We start from the raw sequence: 26,234 nt of genomic DNA, 5'->3' as shown, positions 1-26,234 counted from the left end.
GAACATGTATGTTTCAGTGTACCAGTTATCCTGGATGTTGCTTGTGTCCCAGTGTCCCATGATGTTGCTTATGCCAAGAGTCCCTGACTCTGGTCCACAGACCAGCAGGTTGAGCCCAGAGACTTGGGGCCAGAGCAAGTTCAAGGCTATCCTTAAGCCTTCCTAGGACAAGCCTCCCTTCCTACCAGGGTTCCCTGCCTATTAAGCTTCCCTCCCCTCCCAGCTTCCCAACTACCTTCCCTCCAAGGCTAACCCTCCACCAAGGGGCAGAGAAGAGCTTGATGCCCTCTGTGGTAAGATGGTGCCTACCTGAGGACCCCAGACCTGCCACCATGATGGCTGTGGTGCAGACTAGTGGTGATGCTCCTAGATCAGCAGGTCTTTGGGGGGCTCTGAACCCATTACAGGTCACCTGGCTTCTGGCTGTTTCATCAAGTGTTGTAGTGACCAGGGTGAAGAGGGGTGTGAGGGATGGAGCCTCAATGAAAGTGCTGCCACCTCAGTCCCTGCCCACCTTATCACCCAGGGAGGGCCAGGACTGGGGAGGGGCCAGACCAGCGTAGACAGGACACTCACTTTTCACCAGCTCCACTGGACTATGTGGAACTGTGCATGTCTTTGATCTCATTGCAAGGTGGCTCCCTCACTGGCTGCTGGGCACCCTCTCTTCAGAAAACACTTTTAGGAGACCAATAGTAGTAGTTTTATGTGCAGAAATGGAGGAGGAGGGAGAGGGAGAAGAGGGGAGAAAGGAGGGAAGTGACGGGGAGTGGGAAGAAAGAGGGGGAGGTAGGAGAGCAGGAGAGGGGTTGAGCAAACCAGGAGAGGGAGAGAGGGAGCTGAAAGTGGGGAGAGCACAGCTTCCCCAGTGGGGATTAGCGAGAACTCAGCCCTCCTGTCCTACTGTCTTTAAAGACTCCCCTTTAATAGAGGGGCTTTCCCCAGACTGTCTGCTGGGGCCTTTTTATGTTGGTTGTCAGGGCATTGTCAGTTGAAAGAACCTTGGAGTCCTGATGGTCTTTCTATATTCTTTTTATTTTTCTTTTGTACCACATCCTGGAGAGGCTCAGGAGACCCTATGCTATCTAAAGGATTAAACCTTTGGCTGTTTGCAAGATGAGCACCCTACCTGCTGTACTGTATTCTTTTTCTATCATCATAGCCTTTTTGTTTTTGTTTGTTTTCATTTTTGGACCACACCCGGGTTACTCCTGGCTATGTACTCAAAAATTGCTCCTGACTTGGGGGACCATATGGGTTGCCAGAGATCAAATCACGGTCCTTCCTAGGTTAGTGCGTGCAGGGCAGATGCCCTACCACTTGTGCCATCGCTCTGGCCTTCATCATAGTCTTTTGTTTCTTATGAAGCTTCTCCTTTTCTGAGAGGGCTCACTGCTCTGTGTGTGTTTCTCAGTTTCTCAAGCTCCAAAGAGCTTAGGATTTGCTACTTCTGTGCAGCTACAAAGTTGATGACTAGGAAATTTCTTTATCCACCCCCCCCCAAAAAAAAATAGCCTCCTCCTCCCTCATTGACCTGCCTGCAATGGCTAGTGATAACATGAAACCAGCTGTACTCCAGACGCCTTCTCTTCACTCAACCATCCTGGAGAGCTAAGAAATTTCCCTTGGATCACACAGCTTACGAAGTTCAGGGCAGGATTCACACACCTGCCCCAGCACTGTGCTTTGGTCCTTGACCTGTATGTCCACTGCCCTTTTACAACTCATGGTACCCCTGGAGCTGGCATCTTCCAACCCTCCTGGTAACCAGGCCCACCAAGCCTTGGGGACCCTGGGGAGCTGTGATATCCTAAATTGCCCGCTTTTAATGTCCTTATCTTGGGACTAGAGAGCTAGTACAGTGGGGAGGGCATTTTGCCTTACACATAGCCACCTGGGTCCAATCCCTGGCACCACATAACAGTCCCCTGAACCTTTCCAGGAGTGATCCCTGAGTACAAAGCCAGGAATAAGCTCTGATCACAGCCAACCAGGTGTGGCCCAAACAAAAAACACAAAAGCCCAAAGACCTTGTCTCACTTTGATTTCTTTCCAGGCATTTCACAGCTTGGCTCTGTGACACATTAAGAAACAAACCCTTGAGATTTCACTGCTTGTTAGGCTGGTCAGGCTGAAAAGGAAGGTTGCTTAGAAATCTTAAATGACCCGTTACTCAGAGCCAAATATCATAGCCATGCCTTGCAGGCCAAGCCCTCCCATAGAGCTGGTAGCATGAAAGCCTGCCTGTTCAGTCCTCCCAGGAGTGGGATTACCTTGGTGTGCTGAGAGAGAGCCGGCCTGCAAACCCTTTTGTCCAACAGAATTCCTGTATGATGTCATCTGCATTCTGGCAATGTCTTCATTGGGGGTCAGCTGGCTACAGGTGAATGGAAAAGTCAGCTCAGTTTGAGCAGTAAAAGCATGTGATTGAAGAATCCTTGGTTGCTCTGGGAATCCAAAGGCAGGATAGAAGAATGAGCCAGAGTTCAGGCACCCAATAACTTTCCCAGTTCCCTGAGCTCTAGCTCTAAGGCCACTTTCCCTTCTTTCTCCCCCTGATGTCCTTGACACAGGAAATTACCTCAAGGCCTGTGTTTTTCACAATGGGCAGCACCACCTGCGGGAGGGGCCCTTGGCCAACATGGAAGGTAATGTTGGCCTTGAGTAACTTTTTCTTAAGGAAAGTTGATTTACGGGGGTGGCACTGTGTGGTTTTTCTGAAAGGGAAATGGTGGGCCAATAAAGTTGGGACACTCCACCCTAGAGTGACACACTTCCTAATTCTAGATACCCTAAGAACTCTATCCACCCTAACCCCATCAAGCCCAGAATCTCAGGAGCTGTGCTGATTGGCTGACTCGGGTCAGGTGTTCATTGTCCTTGTCCAATCAGCTCTCAATTTTGTATGTTTCTCTATCCCTTCTTCATTTCCTGTCACCTCCGGGGACAGCATCAACTTGTACAGGCTGGAGGTCAAAACTCTAGGTCAGCTGGCCCTCCCCATCTATGCTGGGTGTAGACTGGAGCAGCAGCAATCGCTCTGTGATGAAGACTACTGACTGAGGGGACCAAGCCCTGGTCCCCAGATTTCCCACCTCCCTAGAACTGGCATGTGGCATATTTCAGGAGAAAGTGGACACATGTCCACTGGCCAAGCCCAAAGCACCCTACTCCATGAAAACAGGTCAGAAGGTAACCCCTGGAGAACAACTAAGACTCTTCTTGTTGCCCTGGGTCAGAGAAACCCTGACCGTTCCCCTCACACAGGTTCCCCCTCTTCTGCTGGCAAGCTAGCCCAGCTCTTCACGCCCGTCAACAGAAGAGCGAACACAGGCTTAGGGAGCCAGGTGGGAAATCCTGCACCCTAGGGTAAACCTCACAGTGGTAGGAAAGGGGTAAGGAATTTCTGAGGTCTTTCTAATGCTGGGGAAAAGGGGTGGATGCAAGGACAGAGGCAGAAGAATGGGCTGAATGAAGGTTGTCCCACCCAGGCCTCCATCTGAATACAGGAGTTACTCCAAGTGGTACCAACCACTTTGTTTGTTTTTTGGGCTACACCCGGATGTGCTCAGGGCTTACTCCAGTCTCTGCAATCAGGGATCACTCCTGGCAGTACTGAGGAGACCAAATGGGGTGTCTGAGACCAAACCCTTGTGGGGGGAGGTCAAACCCCTTGTTGATGGTCTCCAAGTCTAAGAATGACTCCCAGAATGATAAATTGAATCCCATTCTTTCGTCCCCCCTTTTGGGGGAGACTTTGATAATATCCGGAGTAAATAATCAACGAATGCAAAAGATTAGGGGACCAAAGGTTCAGCAAAGAAAGTCTTTTGTCAGTTGCAGCCAGCTCCAAAAAGCAAACTGAACAAGCAGTCAGTTCTGGCAAAAGAGCTCCCTATGCCTCCCCAACAAGCTATTTATTTGTTTCCTTAATCACCCCCACCTGGAAGATCCAGGTGGGATGACAGGCAAAAACATTATTACAACAATCACACAACAACCCTGGTCAGCCCTTTGCAAAGCAAGCCCTCCCTGCTGTGCTATTGGTCTGCCTCACACTCCACCCCAACCATTCTTTATCAGGCAAACACTTTTCTCAGTGTTTACCAAGCACTTCCTGGCTTAGGCCAGACCCCTCTACCTGGCAGGAACCCCGCAGGATATGAGAGGAGCAGGAACTGGGGTAAAAGCTCTGAGGAAGAGGAGGGGTGCTGAGACTGAAGGAACAGAGTTGATCTGAGGAGTGGAGCCCTCAGGGAAGGGCTTAGTGAGGTTGGCGATTGGGGTGTGAGGGCAGGATAAGTCTCATGTTCTCCCACCTGGGAGACATTGCTCGAGAGAGGATTGAGAACAGACTCTACTTGTGACACCTGGAGTCAGAAGTGATGAGCGAGCACGTCCAGAACTTCCAAGAGGCTGTTGGCTCTGGAGCCCTAGCTGTGGAGCCAGGATTGGCACAGGAAGGGCACGAGCTGCCAGCATTGGGGCCCTGCCAGAGGCAGCAGAAAGGGAGATGGCATCTGTAGGGCACCCAGGGGCCTGAGGCAGCAATGCTTCTGTGAGCTGGCAGCAGTGTGGCTGGGAGTACAGGGAGGCCTTCAAGAACCCTGATGGGGAGGTCAAATGTCTCCTAAGCGGTAGAGGAGGACATGCTAGCCAATGGCGCTGTCTGGTCAGAGAATGAGGAGAAAGTGAATCCTTGTAGGGTGGGGGCATTGTAGGGTTCTTCCTGCTGCCAGGCAAGCCAGATGGTCTCGGGTTCATGATGCCCAGGCTTTGGACCACATCCTCATATTGACTCCCTTCACTGGGCAGCACCACCCATCAACCAGCTTAGCATCTGCCCATTGCTGCCTTCCATGAGCCCATGTGGAGGAAGAGGTGTCTGTCTCACTATGGCCTAAAAGGGCGGGGGGGGGGGGGGGTGTCCCCAGAGGAAACTCAGGAAGCTGGTCCTAGGACATTGCAGCAGAGGCCTCCACAGAGAAGACCCCAATAGTTCCAGGATTAAGAATGGAGGTGGAGATAGCAGCATGGGTGAAGAAAGAGGGAAGCAGGGTGGGCTGGCAGGCTCGGGCAGCTTTCAGTTTCCTCCTTCAGGGGGAGAGATTTATGTGTGTCTATGGGGTTTGGCCACTCTGAAGGCATGATGGAGCCTAGGGCAAGGAGCTAGAGGACTGAGCCAGGCTCCCCTGGAGCCAGGCAGGAAGGGACATCCAGAGCTCAGACATGCCTTCACCGGCTTTTCCAGAATGACCAGGACATGGGGCTGTTATGCGAGCTTAGAACTTCAGCTTCTTGCCAACACACTGTGTTCACACAACACAGTGTGTTCAACACACTGGAGTGGGACTCACAGAGCCAGCCGATCATTCCTTGCTGCCTGTGTGCGCATGTCCCACGCTACACCACAGTCACTCCCTCAACTTGTCATAGGCCTGGGTTGTGTTAGCCATTTTAATAGCATGTTTTACTGAGTAAAAATCCAGTGGGGCCAGAGATATAGTATAGAGGGTATTTGCCTTCATGCAACTGAATTGTGTTCCATCCCCTGCATCCCATATGGCCCCCTTAGCACCACCAGGACTGATCCGTGAGTACAGAGCTAAGGGTAATCCCTGAGCATCAGTGGGTGTGACCCCCAAACAATAAAAACAATCTAGTAAGATAATCTAGCTAGTCAGACACGTGCCTTGCATATGACTGACCTGGACTGGACCCCCAGCTCCCCATATGGTATGATCCCTGAGAACTGAGCCAGCAATAATCCCAAGGCACTGTTAAGTGTGACCCAAACTCCCACCCCACCCCCAAGAAACAAAACAATCCATAGAACCAAGAATGTCCCCCTACAGGGTAGCATATCTAATTCAGTGCAGGATTCTTTCTGATGATGAGACAAAATAAAGTCCCCATCCCTGAGCAGCACTAGAAGGTCAAAAGCAGATGCGGGTTCTCCCCACCAGGCAGAGGCCCTCTCAGAACAGGGTCTTCACCCCTCTGGGCCTTGCCCATCAGATGGGCACTTGGTAGCAGCTTTCCATGTGCCTTTACAGCCAGCTCCCTCTGTCACCAGGCAGTTGGGCAATCGTGGTAGCCTCAGATCTCGGGATCCAAATGCAAAACCACCATGTAGTGAAAAAGTTCTCAAGTGTGCCCTTGACTGGCAAGTACTTTTTTGCTGCAAGAGTCCAGACCACACTGGAAGGTGCTTTAAGTCAGATCTATCAGGTTCTAGATCTTGGTGCCCATAAGCAAGTTTCTGCCAACCCAGGTGTCCCTTGTGGTGCCTGATACTAGAATCTCAAGCCCAGGAGGCCGCTCAAAGGTTTCTAGAACATCTGAGAGTATCTCTGAGGATCCTCACTTCCTCAGGAGTCACTCATGGGGCCGCCCCTCCTCTTTGCTTTCTCCCAGACGTGGCTGGGCCGCTGCCCCAGGCCGTGTGGTCCAGCGAGCAGGAGCACCAGCTGCACGAATCGTGGGACTCACTTAGCGCCTTCAACCGAAGCCACCGGGGCCGCATTTCCCACGGGGAGTTCCAGGGCGACATCCTGGATGAGTTTCTGCAGCAGCAGCGAAGTGGCCGGTATGGTGAGACACCAGCCCGGAAGGAGGGGAAACCAGAGTTTATGGCTGGGTCAGAAGGCCACCCCCTGGACACAGACGAGGACGATGATTCAGGAGACTTCCAGATCCCTGTCTTGCCTTATGGCCAGCACCTGCTCATTGACATCAAGTCCACATGGGGAGACCGACACTACGTGGGCCTGAACGGAATCGAGATCTTCAGCTCCAGGGGTGAGCCTGTGCGCATCGCCAGCATCCAGGCCAACCCTCCCGACATCAACATCTTACCAGCCTATGGCAAAGACCCCCGTGTGGTCTCCAACCTCATCGATGGGGTCAACAGGACCCAGGACGACATGCACGTGTGGCTGGCACCCTTCACACCAGGCAAATCCCACTCCATCACCGTGGACTTCATGCAGCCTTGCCAGGTGGCCCTGATCCGGGTGTGGAACTATAACAAATCTCGGATCCATTCCTTCCGTGGCGTGAGGGACGTGGAGATGTTACTGGATGGCCAGTGCATCTTTAAGGGGGAAATCGCCAAGGCCTCCGGGACCCTGGCAGGAGGTGAGCACCATGCTTGCAAGGTCCCCTGGGCCCCTCCCCGCTGCTCCTTGCTGAGGTTCTGGGGAACACGGGACCCTATGACCAGCCCTGTGCACAGAAACGGCTTCTCTCCACCTCCTTCCTGGCTGCCTCTTTACCCAGCTCCAATGGCAGGCAGGAAGCTGCAGTCTGAGCTCTCATCCTGATTTGAAACACCCAGAATTCAGGTTGGAAGGTGCAACTTCCCTACCGCCTCACCTCTGTGTCACTAGCTGGGATCTGTATAGGCCCCCAAAAGCTTGGACCACCACACCATGAAGTGGTCCCTGACCCAAGCACCCCTCGTGCCATTGTCCTGCTCTTCTGTGTCCCTGGCCCCCATTGAGCTGGGAATTCCATAGACCAGGATTCAACCAGGTTTCAGGCATTTTCTACTGAGGGTTGAGGGTTCAGGCCCCCGTACCTGCAATGTGAGGTAACTCTCCACTCTCCCTGGGTGCTGTCCTCTGTTCAGCCCCTGAGCACTTTGGCGACACGATCCTGTTCACGATGGACGATGATATTCTCGAGGCCATATTCTGCTCAGACGAGACGCTGGACATGGACTGGGAGAGCCTGTGCAGCCTGCAGAGTGACGAGGAGCTGAGGAGGCCCAGCACAGCCGATGGTGCGGACGAGGAGAGGCCATTCACTCAGGCCGGTCTAGGGGCCGAGGATCAGGTAGGTAGGATAGTGCAGACGCACCCCATCCTCACTCAGGCTAGCGTTGGATGAATGAAGATGGATTTTCCCTAAGCTGCTGCTGCTACCGCTGTGACAGCTCCCATTTTTCTCCTTCATCTTCTGCCCTGGACACCATATTTCATTCTCTAATCATCATTATTTTTTTAACCAAAGTGAAGAAAGTATTCAGATTTTAATCAGAGCCAGGAGGGAGCCAGTCCATCTGTGTCATTTCTGTGGCAGAGACACGGGTGGGTATGGGAGCCCTGGATGGAGTTTTGATCCCTTACGCCTACGTTTGATAGATGAAGGCCTGGAAAAGCCGGTACTGAGCAGACCTGGAGTGACAGGAACAGGGCCGGGAAGCAGGGCCAGGAAGCAAGTCTGTGCTGAGCTCCAGATTCTCACTGAGATGCACCAGCACCAGTTCTGGGATTCTGACACCGGAGACAGCTCTGGGGTCCTGGGCAGGAGACTGAAGCAGGTGTGGCCAGAGAAGCACAAGGTCCAGGTGACCTTACTCTCGAGGTCCCGCTGCTGCTGATGGGCCCAGCAGTTCCTCCAAGGCCATGGGGCTCCTCTGTCACTGAGTCACCAGATTCAGACCCAGGCCACCGCTGGCTGCATTCTCACATGTCAGCTCCCCAATAGAAAGCAGCTAAGGTGGGGCCAGAGAGATAGCATGGAGGTAATGTGTTTGCCTTGCATGCAGAAGGATGGTGGTTCAAATCCCGGCATCCCATATGGTCCTCCAAACCAACCGGGGGTGATTTCTGAGCATAGAGCCAGGAGTAGCCCCTGAGCACTGCTAGGTGTGACCAAAAAAAGAAAAGAAAAGAAAGCAGCTAAGGAGTGATCTACCCCACATGTGAGCTAGACGGAGGCAACTGTGCTTCCCTGAAGACTCGCAGCTACTTGGCCCAGGGGCTCAGGGATATCCTTGCTGCCTGGACCGTGTGCTTAGAATCAGACTCAAATGAATGAATCCTCCTCCCCCTCCTCCACTCTTCCTGTCTCCTTCACTTCCTGCCCCCATTCCTTTCCACTTTTCTTCTCACCAGCCTCCCTTCTTTCCTCCTTCCCTCAGTCTCTTTCTACCTCCCACCCACCCTCTATCTTCTTCATCCCTCCCTCCCCCTCTCACCTTTCCTTCCTTTCTTCTCAACCTCTTCCCTTTTCCTTTCTCCTTTCTGCATTCCTTCTCACCTTCTTTCCTCCTTCCCTCCTACTTCCATTCCCCTTCCTCCTTTCCTTCCTTTCTTCCTTTTATCTCTCCTTTCTCCTTTTATTCCTTCTCTTTCCTTCTTCCCTTCCTTCCCTTCTTTTTTCCTTCCTTCCTTCCTTCCTTCCTTCCTTTCTCCCTTCCTCCCTACCCTCCCTCTTCTCCTTTTCCTCCCTGCTTCTCCCCTCCTTTCCCTCTGACCTGCTCCCATCCCTCAGGACCTTTTCTGTTCCAGAATATCTGAGCCCCTTCCTCAGTCACTTCTCCCCTCTAGTGAACGCTCCTATTCGAGAGTACTCACTCAGTTGGGCACTTCTTCCCCTCATAGGAGCATGTGGGAAGATGGGATGGGAAGCTTCTAGCAAGTGTTAAGGAGCGGCCGCCTGCTCTGTGGAAATCACAGGGGGATCACCCCTTGCTCTCTCTCCCCTGATCCATGTACAGGTCCTGGAGCCAGAGCAATCAGTGAGCCCCCCTGTCCCCAATGTCTCCACGCCTGAGCCAGGTGTCTACCACGGGATCTGTGAGTACTGGGAAATGCTGGGGGCAGCTATGGAGGTGGGAGCTGCTGTGGTCACCTGGGCAGGGTTTTTTCTGGATGGTGGAATAGGCTGCCTACTGCACAGGGAAGCAGGTAGATGCATCCTGTGCTGGTGCTGAGGCCAGGAGCTTCGTCACTACAGAGGAGACCCACTCCCCACAGAAGGGCTTCATGCTAGCTCCAACCGGGGCTGTAGAAATGTAGCCCAAGAGCAGAGGAGCCCACAGGGCCCAGGCATCTGCCAGCCCATGATCAGGCCTCTGCTTCCAAGGCAACTGCTGAGCAACAGGTGGACAACACCACTCCTGCCCCCTCTCTGTGCTCTTTCTCACTGGGCACACAAAGCTCAGCAGCCCTGTCATCTAAGAGGTGCGTGGCAGGATTTGTGGTACAGACGTTTCAGCCTTCCACCATCACTTTAAACATTGAAACAGGACTAAGCCCAGAGCATGCTGTGCTGGCAGCTGCTGTCTGTCCCTATGGGCTGTAGGTCTGGCCTCTCCCCGTGCCACTGGCCTCCCTCTCCTGCTGCACCCTCTATGCACACCAGCCCACCCACTCCTGTATCCAGGGGCTCTCAGGGGTCCTGACATCCAGGACTTGTGTGCAGAAGTGAACCTGGAGTTCCTCTGAGGAGGGAAGCTGGCTAGGACTGTCTGTCCCTCCAGGGATGGTGCTATTCACCCTGCCTGGCCTTCCCCAATCTTCTCCCTGTCCAGGTGAATCTGGGAAACAGCTTGAGAGACCCATCTCCAAGGTTCAGTCCTGAGTACTCAAGTGCCTCTGGGCTGCGGCTGAGAGGTTGCCCTTGTGTGAGCCCTGGCTGGCCACTTCTATCCTGCATGGGCCCCAGTGCTGATCAGAACTGGGGAGGAGTGAACAATAGAAACTTCCTTATAAGCCATGAAATAAAATTCATTAAGCCCTGAGGGGATACCAAACAGCTGGACCCAGGGGTGCCCATGAGGCCCTCGGGCCTTGGTGTCTCCCTCCGTCTCTGCCCTGCATTGCTCTTTTGCCTTCTCCATTTACAGACATGCAAGGGCACTTGGAGGCTCAGGCCCACCTCTGTCTTCCAGGGCCCATCCACCAGGATGATAATCTCAGTTGTCCTCATTGCCCAAAAGATCCTTAACCCGACTATCCCGTGCTGCCTGCAGACCCATCCCTGTGGTTCCCTTCAGGGATGCAGGATCAACTGGGGGACAGGGGCCGTCCCCAGGGCTCTGTAAACAGAAATCCCTCTACTGTGAGAACCATTGGCTTTTCCCACAGTGCAGCCCCAAGTACTGACAGGGTCCTAGCAGCCTTAGCGCATGCCTAGAGTGAGCGGGCAGGAAGCATTGCCGGGGGAATACACAAGGCCGGTAAACATGGCCAGTCCTATTAGTGTTTTGAAAGGGGATAGATGGCTGGCTAATTTGCAGATGACACTAATTTTGGAAGTTTTGCAAATAGCAGCAATGATGAATAGGAAAGGAGCCCAGAGAATTTGAAACATGGGAGAAAAATAAGGAAATTAATTTCCATTTATGTAAATACTAATTGATACACCAGAGGAAAGAGAAGCCGGCGAGGGCTGGGAGAGAAGAGCAGGCTCAGGCTGCTATGCCTCTGTGGGTTCAAGCCTCTGCTCAGAAACACAGACAGCATCCTGGCTGAGTCAGGAGGCCAGCCCAGGTTTCCCTGGGTGAGGTGTCTCTCCCTCACAAGCCTTTTACCCACACTCCTTTTTCCACTTCTACCTTCCTCAGCCTCTCTCAGGTCAAAACTTCCTCACAGGAGGTCAGAGCAATAGTACCCTGCGTAGGTTGCTTGCCTTGCATGTAGCTGACCTAGGTTTTCTCTCTAGTATCCCATATAATCTCTTTATCCCTGAGCATCACCAGGGTGACATAAAAACAAAACAAAGAAAAACCTTCTAGTGTCTGGCAGTGCCTTCCCAAAACAGCCAAATTTGGTCCCTGTTACCTGCCTTACCTGGGTTGTTGGTATTGCCTATCTCCTGATAGAGGACAGGTTGGGGTCACATCAACCCACTTCCCTTACCATCCTGCTCCCCACAGCACCTCATGCAGAAGGGGGAACTTCTGGTTGTGGTTCTATCTGCAGTCTCACTGGCTGTCCTCACAGTCAGATTTGTACCTGGTCCCCCAGGACCTTTGCTCCCACTGCCCTCTCAGACCTAGAATGTTCTTCCAGAACATAGGGCAGGCTCCCCTACTCAGGAGCCCTATCTCTGCCCCATCCTGCCCTGTCTCTGCCACTTGACTCTTCTGCAGCTCCTTGGAACTATGTTCTGTGTTTGTTGCCTATCTCCATGCAGTAGAAGCCAGTAGAGTTCAGAGAGTTGCTTTGTTTCTGTTCTTGGCTCGAGATCATCCCAGCACACGGGACCACAGAGCCCCCCAACCCCCTAATGGGATAGCCAGGAAGAAATAGCATGAAAGATATTTTCTCAGACGCTGCCAGGGCCTTATCGGAACCACACGGGGTCAGGATTCCTGAAAGCACAAGGATGCCACGAGCCCCTTTCAGAGGGCCAACACATGAACACAGACTGGGATGTGCTTGTACTGCTGTGATAACAAACCAAGCCCAAGTAGCTCAGCACTCTCTGTTGGCCCAGCACTTGGTGGACCATGGGCAGTTCTGTCTGTCGTGGCTGTCCCTGGCTAGCCAGCATGTCTGTTAAGCACACAGTTGGGTGGCTGACCTGGAGTGATCTAGGATGTCTACACCCACATGTCCAGCACTTGGGAAGTGGTTGATAGCACAACAGCCACCAGGCCAGCATGGCTCCTTCTTGTGATGGCCACAGCTAGTACATATGGGGAAGGCAGAACCCACTGGCACCCACTGCCCTGGGGACACACTGGCTAGAAATGCATCTGTCTCCCTAGACCTGTCTCCCAGGCACTTCTCTTTCTGGCAACAAACCAGTTGCCTAGTGACCTCAGGCCCCTGGTGACCAGAGCATTGTGGAAGGAGCACTGAGGTCTGTGGTCAGAAGAGTGGCCATGGGAAGATTCAGCCATGTGAGTTCTGGAAGAGCACCACAGAGGCCTGTAGGGCAGCGCACCAGGGGCTGGAGCACTAGACAGGGAGCGGAGAATCCAGACTCACAGACTCTTTTTCTCCCTGCTACAGGCCTCCAGCTGAATTTTACCGCCTCTTGGGGGGACCCACACTACCTGGGACTTACGGGCCTGGAAGTGGTGGGCAAAGAGGGTCAGGCCCTGCCCATCAGCCCACACCAGATCTCGGCCTCACCCCGGGACCTAAACGACCTCCCAGAGTACAGCGATGACTCACGCACCCTGGACAAGTGAGTGTCTGCACTACATCCACGGGGCAGCAGAGGAGGGGTCACATCTTTGGCATCCCAGAGCAGAGCCCACCTGCTCCCAGCTATCCTGGATTATCTACTGTATTCAACCAGAGAAATGGGGGTGGGGGCAGGACTGAGCCACAGCTGAGCTGATGGGCAGGTTGGCGGCTCTTGGAGCAGCAGACGCTGCACTGTCCTGCACTGTACTGGATTTCATAGCACAGGTAGCTGGAGTCAGTGAGGGAACAGGCCCAGAAACCTATAGTGAGACGGTATGGAAGCATGAGGGGAGCCTGGGAAGCCAGAGGCAGAGTCCCCACTCCGACAGTTGTCCGGGTCTCCCTAGTGCCATCTCTGCCACCGCCAACTTGGCTGCTGGTCTCAGCACTTACTAAATGCCCATCCCTGGACCATCAGTGCTTATTACCCATTGGTAGCCCATCAGACCTACAAAGAAAGTACAGTTATCACCCCCACACACACTTGACAGCAGAAGAAACTGAGATACAGAGAACCTGTTCAGAACTCACTCAGACTTCTGGTGGTGGAGCGTCCATGACTTGACCTCTGTGAGGGAGCTGAGCCCACATGTTTGACTCTTTAAACTGTGTCCTTCAAAGAACCAGGGTAGAGCTCCTTGTCTGAAGTCAAGAGTGGGATTGCCCTTCCCAGATAGACCCCTGCCCAGCAAGAAGGCTTTGCCCAGTTCTCCAAGGTGCCCCTTCACTGTCTCCTGTCAAGCCCTTTGCTGCCTTTGTTTGCCCCTGACCACACTACTGGTCAGCAGGTCTCACTCCAGCTGCAGAGATACTCAGCCCCTGCCCCCCTCACACACACATACACACAAACCCACTTACTGGCCCTCTACTTGACCCGTGAACATCCACTGCTCAATGTTTTAGTATCTCTCAGAAATAAGGTTTGCAACAGCAAACATTTCTGAGCATCAATAATTCACTCCTTCAATGACCAGGCGGTAGTTTCCCCTCTTTCCTCCCAATCTTCTCCTTTCTATTCCCCCCAGATGAGGATCCAACATTGTGATTGGTTAATAGAGCTCTTTTTTTTAAATATTTAAGCACCATGATTACAAACATGTTTGTAATCATGTTTATAGTTGGGTTTCAGTAACAAAAAAGAACATACACCTCCACCAGTGCAGCCTTTCCACCACCTATGACCCCATCTCCCTCCTCCTCCACCCTCCTGTTAATAGAGCTCTTAAGCCTCTTAAGCCTGGGTTCCCCTTCAATCTCCCCCCCCCACCCCTTTTTTTTAATTCTCTACTGAAGAAGCCGGTTTGTTTACCCACTGGGGAATAGCTTTCCCAGCATGATGGTCTGCTCAGCTGGTCCTTGGGTCTTGGGTCGGCTTTTTTTTTTTTTTTTTGGACTGAGGCCTGATCAGATTGAAGTTGGACTTTGGGGACAAGACCAGTGGCAAGGGTTAATGACTTCACTGTGGGTTCAGTCCCTTCAGATATAAAAATGTCAGGTTGTCAGAGTCTTCAAGGAGTCTGAGCCCAGTCCTCCATGGCCTGAAATTGTGAGATGTTCTATACCCATCTTACATTTATTTTCTTTCATCAATAAAAACTTTTTCTGAATTTTTGGTTACTCTGAGGTACAATTCAAACAGGAAAAGTAGCCTCAAGGCTTACTTCCTTGTCTTTATTTATTTTTACAGTTTTCAAAATAACAAATTATCTTTTTACCATCCCTTAAAATGTTTGTGGTTTTATTTGGGGTGCTTTTTTGTTCTCAGCGTTTTTTGGGGGGAGACCACATCCAGTATTATTTGTGGGCTACTCCTGGCTTGGTACTCAGAGGTCACTCCTGGTGATGCTCAGAGAACCATGACATACCAGGTTCAAACCAAAGGTTCAAACCAAATCATCTTCATGCAAAGCAAGTGTTCAGCCCCAAAATGCTTGTTCTTTGATATCATAAACTTGTGGGATTAAATAATAAAGTCTAAGTAAACAGTTAACTATTGAACAGTGCCAGATTTAAGGTTGCCAGTGCCCCTATATGTTTAAAAAAATATGAGTTTAAGGGAAAATCAATTAAATAAAATCTGAGTAGAGGGCAAAAAGATATTTCCCAGCAGTGTCAAGAGTGACAGTGGGCACAGAGCTGGGAGTCACTCCTAAAAGATATAGATCTTGATTCCCCCAAGCATCACTAATAGCCTGCTGTTGGATTTAACTATGATAGTCAATTTACCATATTTATATAATTATATGATAATACATATTTGGTATTATTCTGTATTCTTAGAATAAAATTGTCTATAATGAAAAGAAAATCATAAAGAAGAGGAAATCTATTCACAGCACCCTATCATATTTACCGAAGCTTTAACTTTACCTTACCTATGTATAAGGAAATTCACAAAAATGTCTGCCCACACAGTATAAACTGGATTTCATTTTGAGTTTTGTTTATTTGTTTGGGGACCATACACAAAGGTGTTCAAGGGTTACTCCTGGCTCTGTGCTCAGGGATCACTTCTGGTAGTGCTCAGGGAACACATGGGATGTCGGAGGTCAACCTTGCGCAAAACAAGTATGTTCCCCACTCTCCTATTGCTGAGGCCCCTGGAATCCTGTTTTTTATCTACTCAGTGCTCAAATTGTTCCTCTTAGATACCAGAAGCCCCTGGAACTTTGTGGGATGCAGGAGATGGGTCAGCTAGAAGATCTGGAGGTCATTCCCAATGACCTTGGTCACCTAAGCCAAGCCATTTCAGTGCATGGCTTTGGTCAGATGGCAATTGCTTATGATGATTGGCAGTTCTGGGGACCCACCAAGGCCATGCCCATTGATTTTTGGAAGGCCAGCCCTGACATCTGCCCTCTCTCCCCACATCTAACAATGCTCAGGGGTTACTTTCCTGGCTCTGTACTGAGGAATTACACCTGCAGGTTTGGGGAACCATATGGGATGCAGAGATTAACCCTAGGTCAGCAAGGCAAATGCTCTCCCTGCTGTGCTATCTCGTTGGCCTAGTCCTAGATCTTTTTCAAAGTAGTCACTGGCAGTTTCCTGGCACAACCAAATAGTCCAAGGTCCATGCATAGAATCAACTGCTAACTGGTTCTTGCATAGGGGCACCATGGAACCATTAGGGCTCGTTGCCAATAGTTTGGGCCTGGGCCAAAGCTGTTCTGGGGTGGAACTAGAAAGTGTCACTTGGATAACTCTGTAGGGCCCTTTGTAGTCAGCTGTGACCATTCCAGTGATTGGGTCTCTTTGCTTTAAAGGCAGTTAGTTGCTGTTCCAGGACAGGGCAGTAATTACTTTTGGAAGAAATAGAAGGTTCTCCAGAAGCAGCCTTCAGTTGGCTTAATTCCACAAACACCCCGGTGTTAAATTGCCACACTCTCTCGGTTTTTGGTGCCGACCATTGTGAGACACGCCATCCATCAGATGAGTAACAACCTTTCAGAGAAAAAAGCACCATCACCCCTTTTATGATCACAAAGATTAGAAGATTCATTCCACATCCCAGACTTTTCCATGTAACGAAAAAAAAAACTCAATTGATTTTCAAATCTAGGAAATGTTTCTCTCATTCCCCAACCTGCCAGCCTCTAGGAAATGGAAGCAGGGCCAAGGCAGAGACAAAGCCGGAGGCAGCAGGGTAGAGTCTGGGCTGCAACTGGGTGGCCCTGGGTCAGTTGGGGCTGAGTGGTCTTCAGGACAGTCACTGGCAGCATGAAGGAGTCAGCCTGCGTGTCCTTCGCAGGAACAGCCACATCTGGCCGGGATGGTGGAACATTTGAGCAGTGCTGGGCCTTCACCCTGACTGGAAGCCCCAGATCGTGCTCTCAGGCCAGGTCTTCACCAGAGGCCCTGGCCATTACCTGCACTTCTTCCCCAGCCTGAGAGTTGCTCAGCTCTGCCCACCCTACTCCAGTCCAGAATGGCAGCCTGGGTGCATTCTCAGGACTGGGTAAAGCACCACAGGGACAGGACATGACTTTTTGGGTACAGGCTCTGTCCTGGTACTCATTCTTATGACACAGAGTTCAGGGCTCTCCTGGTACCAGCCCTGGGACCCAGACTCACTTCCTCTCTCTTTGCTATGAGATCGCCCACTGACTCTTGTTTTTCCTGACTCACATCTGAACAGCACAGAGAGAAATGCAGACTTTTCAATATATTGATTACTTCTCTTTAGGGGGAAAGTATCTAGAAATGGGACCCTTGTGTAAAAGACTAAAAATCTCACCTCCATTCCCAACTGCCCTGACACCTTTTCCTGTGTGGGCTATTTGCTTCTTCCCCTGCTTTTCTTACATTGCTCTTGCTGCCCTTCTCATCTGGTTCCTGCACATGTCTTGTCTAACATTGGGGTCCATGGGAGGTAGGGGTGCAGCCCCTGCTCTGGGGACTCTCACCACTCTGTCCCCGCCTGCAGGCTCATCGACGGCGCAAACATCACCATGGAGGATGCACATATGTGGCTGATACCCTTTTCGCCAGGGCTGGACCACGTGCTCACCATCCGCTTTGACAGAGCCGAAAGCATCGCAGGCCTCCGCTTCTGGAACTACAATAAATCTCCCGAGGACACCTACCGGGGGGTGAGTGGGGGACCACGGCCGCGCGCCGGCCACTGTCAGGGAAACGGCGCCTTGATAAATGGCTGGCGTGGTTGCCAGAGAGGAGCATAAATCCTCCAGAACTTTCCAAATGGAACAGGGGTGGTTTCCAGCCAGGGAGGGAGCAAGCTGCTATTTCCCTCTGCAAACAGCACTGAGTGGGCTCAGGGAAACCTTAAAATACCCGGGGCCCTGCCTCTCCTTGGAGTCCCAGTTCATAGTGGGCATTCCCAAGGGCCAGGCCTGGGCTAGGGGTTAGAAGGGATTGGCACTTGTCTTTCCTTTGAACCCTCAGACCAGCTTCTTGGAAGGAGGCTCATCACCCCAACTTCAAAGTTTTGAATTCAGGTGCAGGGTCACCTCATCCCGTATCCTGCTGGGTCCACCAGACATGCAACCCACACACTGCTTACCATCTGCTGGACTGGGAAGACCCTTGGGCCTGGCCTGGTGATGTGAGGAACAGGCTAGCTCAGCTGTTGACCCATGTTACTGTGAATAGACATGAGTCCCCTCCCACTGCACACAGTACTGAGGTCCAGGTCCCCTAGACAGACGATGTACAGGGCCCAGCGTCAGAATTTTATTCATCCAGACCCGTGTTATTGCCTTGAGCAAATAGCCTTCTCTGTGCTTCAGTTTCTATGTTTGTGAAATGAGGTAAATACTAGCTGCCTCAGAAGTGTGTCACCCTTTCCTGAGGTTGACAAAGTCAGAGATGGACCTCAGGTCCTGTGAGCACCTGTTTGGGCTCCCAGCTTCTCCAGTATGCCATGTACCTACCGTGTACTGTATTACAGCCATACACTGATCTCTCAAGCTCCATGTTCCATATAGCACAGACCAAACACCACAGACCACAGACAGGGCAGACTTGATCTCAGGGATAAACAATACAGGGCTGAGGAAAACCCAGAGCTCTCCCCACCGGAGAGCTGAAGAAGGAGCTGCTGGGCCAGCACTGGGTGGGTGGGTGTATGTGCGTGCAATTGAGGCAAGTGTGAGTGAGTCTATGTGCATGTGTCTGAGTCTATCTGCATGTGTGGGTGCATACATGTGTGTGTCTATATGAGTGATGAGTTTTCATGTGAGTTTCACGTGTGTGTAAGTGTGTGTATGTGTGGTGTGGGTTTTGGTGAGTATATATGAGTGTATGCACAAGTGTGAGTACATGTGTGTGGTTTGTGTGCTTAAAGTGTGCATGAATATGAGTGTGTGTGTGCCAGAGACTCCCATTAGGTACTTACTGCACCCATTCAAAGATGATAAGACCAAGGCACAGGGCAGTTGGTGAGTGAGACAATATCAGTTCTGAGAGACATTATCAGTCCAGCCCAGTGCCTGGCACCAAGGAGGGGGTGACACTGGGAAGTGGTCTACAGCAGGCATCAGAAAGCAGATCCGCTCTTCCTTAAGCTGGAGTTCTGGGGTTCCATGGGCAGTTCAGCACCCTTGGGCCCCCTTGGCAGGCGAGTTCTCCCTCTTGTCTGTAGGCCAAGATTGTGCATGTCTCCCTGGATGCCCTGAGTGTGTCGCCTCCAGAGGGTTTCCTCATCCGGAAGGGACCAGGCAACTGCCACTTTGACTTCGCCCAGGAAATCCTCTTTGTGGATCATCTCCAAGCCCGGCTGCCAGCTCGGCCCTCACGCAGGTGAGTGGTGCGGGCAGACGGTTCATTTCCAGCTCAGCTGTTCTGGGAGGCTCAGCAGAGTCTTGGGAGCCTCTGGGTTGTCCCCACCTTGTCTGGGATGTATGGGTGGGTGTCACACAGTTGGCAGCACCTAAAGAGTTTTCAAATGCTTGGTTTCGCTTCCAGCTAGGGACAAGGCTCCCCCCCCCAGCCAGCCTGGATTTTCTGAGTGGGGGGCAGAAGCAGGGATGAGAAACCTTCCTTCTCTGGTTTCTGTGGCTTAGATTTAGAAAGACTCGAAGAGAAAAAAGGAGCTGGAAACATTTTTTGCAGATGCATTGGGACTTCTTCAGCCCAGTCTCCACCTGCAGCATTAAGTCTATCAGAGTTTGCAAATGCCGACTCGAGTTTACTCCTGTAAACCCCAAGACCTAGGCACCAGTGGCTGAGTTCTTGGAGTTCTTGAAGCAAAATGAGTTTTGCTATGGCAGCTGGAACCTCTTCCTGGGCTGGTCACTAGGAGCACCTTCTCCTTCTAGAGCTGCCCTGGAGGCAAGGAAAGCAGCCTAAAAGTAGAGACTCCAGAGTAGAATCTCCCCCAGGCCAGATCAGAGAGAGCTGAGGCTTAGTCCAGAACCAGGGAAGCGACTTGCACCATCGGTGCCCCACACAACTCAGGCTTTGCCCCCAACCCTACCCTCCAGTTTTGGCTGCACTCCAGACACCACCACTCCGGCCCCTTCCAGGATGGCCTTCACTCAGGAGTATCTCCCTGCTTGGTGGGAGGGGCTACACTTAGCTCCCTGAATTCACTCCCTACCAGAGTAGCTCCTCAGCTCCTATGCTGCCCTTGGTCACCCTACTAGGGTTGTCTGATGCCATCCCACAGGTATCCCATTCCTCATCCATCTCCTTCACCTATCCCCATCATCCATCCCATCCTTCTTTTGCCCCACACCCCCACATCCTGGGAGCATCTTATTCACAAAAGGCTAGCTCCTGGGTGATTAAGAGAGTGAACTCAGCTCATAACAGGGCTGCACCAGGCTACTCTGTGACCTTCAACAAGTGACTATACATCTCTGTGTTCCTGTTCTACCAGCACAGGATGGGGTGAAAGTGCCCACTGGGAAGGGTAGTTTAGAGGAGAGTCCCTGGAGGGAGCAAGAATGCCTGCAGCTGGCTGTGGCACTGCCCAGCTGCCCAGTAGAGTGGAATGGAAGGGTGTCCGTCTTCCTCTGCCTGGAGGGAGAGTTCTGCTCTGACTTCCTTCCCTTCCGAGCCTAATCCTGGCTGGCCCAAACCTCCTCCAACCTTGCCATTTCAGCTTCCTGCTGTTTTCTTTTTATTCCCAGGCTGGAGGCAGAGAGCATGGAGAGGGCAAGCATGGACTACGAGGCCCCGCTGATGCCCTGTGGCTGTATCCTTGTTTTCTGAGCCTCCAGGGTGCTGGGATGGTTCCAGATACCTCCCCAGGGGTCTAGCCCTGAGGTTATAGGAGGCAACATGGTATGTTGTGATGTGGGATGTGGGAGACACTCAGCTAGAATTAAGTGAACAGCTCTGACCCAGGCATGGCAGAGAAGGACTGAGAAGCCGCTCTTTGCACATCTGGAAGACAGCTACGAGCTCATAATTGAGGGAGCTGAGGCCCTACTGGGAAGGGGTAGATCTGGGAGAGCCTCCAGACATCCCCTGCTACCCCCCCCCCAAGTCCCTGGCCTGCTTACCATTGGGTATTCTGAGAGGAATAAAGAGGGACTAAGACCAGCATGGTAGAGCTCATTCATCATCATTCATTCATGTAGGCTCAGCTCTGTCACTTTCCAGCCAGGGAAAGAGAGACACGAGCTGATTTGAGCGTGGTCAGTTTGTCCAGCACCTAATATCAAGTCTCTGACACAAATGTAGCCTCCTGCAAGAACCCCCAGAACCCCTTCTCTCAGGTTTTAAAACCTTAAAAACAGTTTAAGGGGAATTTGATGTCATGTATATTTTGATAGGTTTTGTCCTTGTTAAAAAGCAGGGGGTGGGTCCCACTTTTTCTCCCATGGACTGTGTGAACCCCCGACACTGGCCCATGCCTCAGCCACTGTCGTCTCCTTTCCTTCACGGCCCATCCAGTCATCTTCCAGTTCCAGCTCCTCACCAGCTGGGGCGACCCCTACTACATCGGCCTCACAGGCCTGGAGCTGTATGATGAGCGGGGCGTGAGGATCCCCCTGTCGGAGAACAGTATCCTTTCTGGTGGGGGCTGTCAGGCCAATGGATGGGGCGCAGGGCCCACGGGCACCACCCTGTCAGTTACCAAGCCTCAGGGATGTCCAGCATACTTAGCTGTTCTCACTGTGCTCCCTCTTGCAGAGCTTTAGCATGTCTGGTCTCTCAAGGCTCTGACAAGGTCTGCTGTGCCTACAGTGGGTGCCCTGGCTTAGGAGCTCACAGCTCTGTGCTCACAGGGGCTCACCAGGACTTTGTAAGCTGTAGGCCCAATGAGATTTAACATTTAAAAATTAGGTTTTTGGTGATGATGCAATACTACAGCGGGGAAGGCATTTGCCTTGCACATAGTCAACCCAGGTTCCATCCCAAGCATCCCATATGGTCTCTCAAGTCTGCCAGGAGTAATTTTTGAGCACAGAGCCAGGAGTAACCACTGAGCCCCGCCAGATGTGGCCCCAAAACAAACAAACAAACAAAAATTAGGTTTCTGGACAGAATGATAGCACCAACTTGGTTGGGTTCAAGCCCCGATACCCCCATTGGGTCCCGAACCCAGCCAGAAGTGAACCCCGAGTACAGGGCCTATAGTTAGCTCCAAGTATCTACAGGGGTGACCCCTAAACAAACCAAACAAAAAGGTTAGGTTTTGCCTAAGACTTGGTGTTGGGAGGGTTACAGGCTGAACTCAGGGTCACTGTCCCTCTGCAGGACCATCTTCACACCCTGCTTAGTTGGTATGTACCAAGGCAGCACCTGTTCCATGGCCGCTCATCTGTCTTGACTGCAGTGTTGGGTGGCTAGTGCTGTTATCCTCATTTTACAGACCAAAGAGGTGGAGTAACTTGCTCAAGGTCACACAGCCGAGTAGTGGTGCTCCTGAGACTGTGCTCCTGACTCAGTCGCTGTCCCACCTCTCTCTGATGTGACCTGCTGACCCCGGGGGATGTCTTCTGTCTGTGCCCTCCAGCCCACCCATTAGCAGAGTCAGGTTCATTTCTGTTTGGGGTCTCTGGGCTCTAGCCGCTCTGGAGTGATGGGCCTGGGTGGTCACCCCTAATTCCGTGGTACTACGAGGTTCTGTGTGTTTCACTGGGAGACATAGTCACCTTGAGAGCCCCCCTTAATTTTGGGTGTGAGGGTCTGTGCCCCTTCAACAGATGAGGGAATGGACCTAGGCTGCCCTAGACTGGCCAGAGCCTCAGGAGCCATCAGAAGGAGGTGGTTGGGGGACTTCCAGTAGGCCATGCACCCTGCTGAGTAGTGATTTGGAGGGCCCTGTCCCTCCCACCCATGCCTACCAGCACCCAGCTGTGAGCATGACCCAGCCCCCAGCATTTGGCTACCTGTTGGCCCTGCCCCTAGTGCTCTCATCGCCAGCACATGACATCTGGCGATCACTTGCATGTCTCGAGGCGGGTGCACAAGACCTAGTTCAGTTATGGCCACTTAAGCCCTGTAGACATTGCCGCCTTCCCAGACAGCGTGAATGCCCTGGAAGGGGTGTGTGGGGACGTGCGGACACCCGACAAGCTCATCGACCAAGTGAATGACACGAGTGACGGCAGACACATGTGGCTGGCGCCCATCCTGCCTGGCCTGGTGGGTGTCGGGCCTGGGGGTGTGTGACCTGGGAATGGCCAGCCTGGGGGTGAAGGAGGTGCTGAAGCACCAGCCCAGGGCTGAGGGAGAAGGTAGGGCAGCCCACAGGGCTGGTTCAGCACCACCAGTCCCTCACAGGGCACGCTGGTATGCGAAGATGTATCTGCAGGATCTGGGCATGCCATCTCTCCCCGCCAGGAACCTTGTGTCTGAGTCTCAGCCCTGCTCCCCCTGCATGCGGTGATCATTCCCAGGGTGTCCTCCCAAGACACCCACACACACACATTCTAGGTGCAGTGGGGATGGTGTGGGCCTCATTCTACCTTCAGGGCCCAGAAATGCTGCTGATGGGACTGTGGGTCTCCTTTATGCTGCTGTTGCTCACAGCCCCACCCCACCCCCACTGCAGCTCTTCCTCTGCCCCCCAGAGGGGAAGGACATACAGACACCACTGTACCCAGTTTGCTGCCCTGAAGACTGTCCTTTGGGCCCCAGGGCCCCAGACCATGGGGCCTGCTGGAGGTGCAGGAGATGCCGCTATTTAAATGAGGACAGGGCCCTAAACACCAGCTCAGCAAATGCAGCCACACGTGACCAGACTGGCAATGGGATAGGCAGCCCAGAGTTGCTGAGACCCGGGGCTGCACTGATGGCACCCTGGTACCCCAATACCTAGGCTGAGTTCCTGCTGTGCTCTGGCTCCCAATCCCCTCAGAGCACCTGTTTCCAAACCCACCATTTTTTCGGCTTGTCCTGTAGGTGAACCGCGTCTATGTGATTTTCGACCTGCCTACCACTGTGTCCATGATCAAACTGTGGAACTACGCCAAGACACCCCACCGAGGGGTGAAGGAGTTCGGGGTGTGTGTCTGCCGGGGTCACCAGGTGGCTGTGACGCGGTCACAGTGGGATTGACTGCCCTATGATTCCCCATTTGTCTGCAGGACTTGAAGCATTGCCCTGAAAAAGCACACATGGCTTCTTGCCCTTTCTTTCCCTCAAACAGACATCTGTTCTGGGGGCCAGGGGTGGGGGAGACTGGGTGGCTCTGATGGGGCATCTTCCAGACTCACAAGGACCCTGTGCTATGTGGCAGCTCCTGGTGGACGACCTGCTGGTGTACAATGGGATCCTGGCCATGGTGGGCCACCTGGTGGGGGGCATCCTGCCTACGTGCGAGCCCACCATTCCCTACCACACCATCCTGTTCACCGAGGATGCGGATATCTGTCACCAGGAGAAACACACAGCAATCAGGTACAAGTAACAGTCCCCTATCAGCCCTGACAGGTGACAGAGACAGGTGATAGAGACAGCTGACAGTCTCCCCCATCAGCCCTGGCAGGGCAGGTGACAGCCCGCAGCCCCACAGCCTCTCTGTTCCCCTCCACAGTAACCAGGTGATGGATCAGGACGTGCAGATGATGAATGAGAACCAAGTGATCAACTCACGAAGAAAACCGAAGCAGGGAGCCCCCGACCCCGGTCAGTGCTGCCTGTCCCACCTCCCTCTCACCCCACTTCTACCCCTAGGAGCCTGGCAGGGGGTGCCCAGGAGAAGGGATGACCAGGGTCTGGGCCCAGGGGCCTGGACCGGTTGGAGATGGAAGTGTGAGCTGGGGACTGGGGTGGTGGGACCTGAGAAGGTGGGGGATGGAAGTGTAAGCCAGGAAATAGAGTGCTGAGGGGCTGGCCCAGCTGAGCTACTCCCCTGCTCATCCCTCTGCTTCTCCTTCCATAGCCCTGCGCCCCAAAACCTGCATAAGCGAGAAGGAGACCTTCAGACGGTGGCGGTGCTGACTTGCCAGAAGTGCTCTCAGTCTGGAGGGGACTGGCCCTACCCTCCACCCCAGGGAGGCTGCAAGGACTGGGCTGCGGGGCGGAGCAGTGCAGTCTGCCCCCTTGAAAGGGCCCAAGGTGGGCAGAGTCCGAAGCTGAGGTTCTGCCCCCTCCGCCCCCAACTTCTTTGTCCAGGCCCAGCAGGCTTTTAGGCGCTTCCCGTCCATTCACCTGAGCCGTGTCCCAGGGTCAGGCCATGGGGTTCCCGTTGCCCAGCCCCCCTTCTCCCTTTTCCAGCAGTTTCCCAGCACGTTGGAAATGTGCCTGGCACCCCCCAGCCGAGTGAGGACCCGGACGTATCTATTTCCATCGATGTAACAAGCTCAGATCAGGGACCTAATTGGTTTCCCAGTGGTGGGTAATTTCTCGTTGCAAATATTAATCTGTTGTTGTGCTGGCGCTCGGCCCAGCCCGCTGCGGTTCTGCACTCCAGGCCCACGTTCCTATGCAACCAGCCGTTTCCCAGTGCCTTTCTGGCCCGGCACAGATGCGGCTCCTGCCATGGAAGCTGGGCTGGGCTGGTGGGCCCAACTGAAAGAAGCCCCCTTCTCTGTTCTGTACCCACTTGTGGCAAGCAGCATAGAGGTCTGAGCAGCAAGTCGGAGAAGTGGGGCTCGCTCATGGTGGCCCTGACCAGTGCTGCCCCTCACCCCCCAACCCCACCTCCCGCAAACTGGCTCCCAGAATCGCAGCTCTATGTCCTCATCAATTCAGGAGGGGAAAGGGCGGTACAGGCATTGACTCACATAAAATGTCTATTTTTTTTCTATCTCAAAATCAATAAAAGATGTTATTAAGAAAGTCGGAGACTGGGTGCCGGCGAGGTGGCGCTAGAGGTAAGGTGTGTGCCTTGCAAGCGCTAGCCAAGGAAGGACCGCGGTTCGATCCCCCGGCATCACATATGGTCCCCCCAAGCCAGGGGCAATTTCTGAGCACTTAGCCAGGAGTAACCCCTGAGCATCAAACGGGTGTGGCCCCAAAAACAAACAAACAAAAAAGCCGGAGACTGAATTTGGGTTCCACCTCCATGAGCTGAATGTGGGATACCCATAGAGTGTTCTGAGCCGGTCCCTTCTCTGGGGCTCCACAGCAAGCCCCATTATTAGCATTTCCACACATTGGGAAACTGGAGCTCAGAGAGACTGACCAACTTCTCCAGGACACACAGCATGGCCTGTCCGTGCACAAATCTCTGGCACTCCCGAGAGGACGGAGGCTTTGAGATCCCTGGAATCTGGGATCTGGCCATCCTCTAGGGTACAGGCTGCTGAACACTGGACCCCGAAAGAGAAGAAGGTGCAGCAGGGCATACGAGCTAGTTCATCCTTTAGGAGCCATATCTGGGCAGAGAAGAGAACCTGGGGGTACAACCCAGCTTCACAGCCTGAGTTAGCCTCT

The 26,234-nt window shown here is 52.8% G+C and overlaps 1 protein-coding gene across 1 annotated transcript in view; it reads left to right on the top strand.

Annotated features, from left to right (window-relative positions):
* KATNIP (katanin interacting protein) overlaps positions 1-25,637 on the top strand; it is a 117,825-nt gene extending 92,188 nt beyond the window's left edge. Inside the window, exons 17-29 of the mRNA XM_049788142.1 lie at positions 6,418-7,140; positions 7,634-7,839; positions 9,509-9,587; positions 12,756-12,933; positions 17,362-17,527; positions 19,039-19,196; positions 20,531-20,595; positions 21,300-21,410; positions 22,858-22,997; positions 23,757-23,858; positions 24,094-24,254; positions 24,391-24,482; positions 24,739-25,637. Coding sequence (XP_049644099.1) covers positions 6,418-7,140; positions 7,634-7,839; positions 9,509-9,587; positions 12,756-12,933; positions 17,362-17,527; positions 19,039-19,196; positions 20,531-20,595; positions 21,300-21,410; positions 22,858-22,997; positions 23,757-23,858; positions 24,094-24,254; positions 24,391-24,482; positions 24,739-24,797 — 2,240 coding nt within the window. The 3' untranslated portion in view covers positions 24,798-25,637. The remainder of the gene's footprint in view (positions 1-6,417; positions 7,141-7,633; positions 7,840-9,508; positions 9,588-12,755; positions 12,934-17,361; positions 17,528-19,038; positions 19,197-20,530; positions 20,596-21,299; positions 21,411-22,857; positions 22,998-23,756; positions 23,859-24,093; positions 24,255-24,390; positions 24,483-24,738) is intronic.
* The last annotated feature ends 597 nt before the right edge of the window (positions 25,638-26,234 follow it).

Source organism: Suncus etruscus, chromosome 15 (assembly GCF_024139225.1).
Source record: "Suncus etruscus isolate mSunEtr1 chromosome 15, mSunEtr1.pri.cur, whole genome shotgun sequence".
In the NCBI taxonomy this organism is placed as follows: domain Eukaryota; kingdom Metazoa; phylum Chordata; class Mammalia; order Eulipotyphla; family Soricidae; genus Suncus; species Suncus etruscus.
Note: the sequence above shows the minus strand (reverse complement) of the source record. Positions and strands in the feature narration are given on the sequence as shown.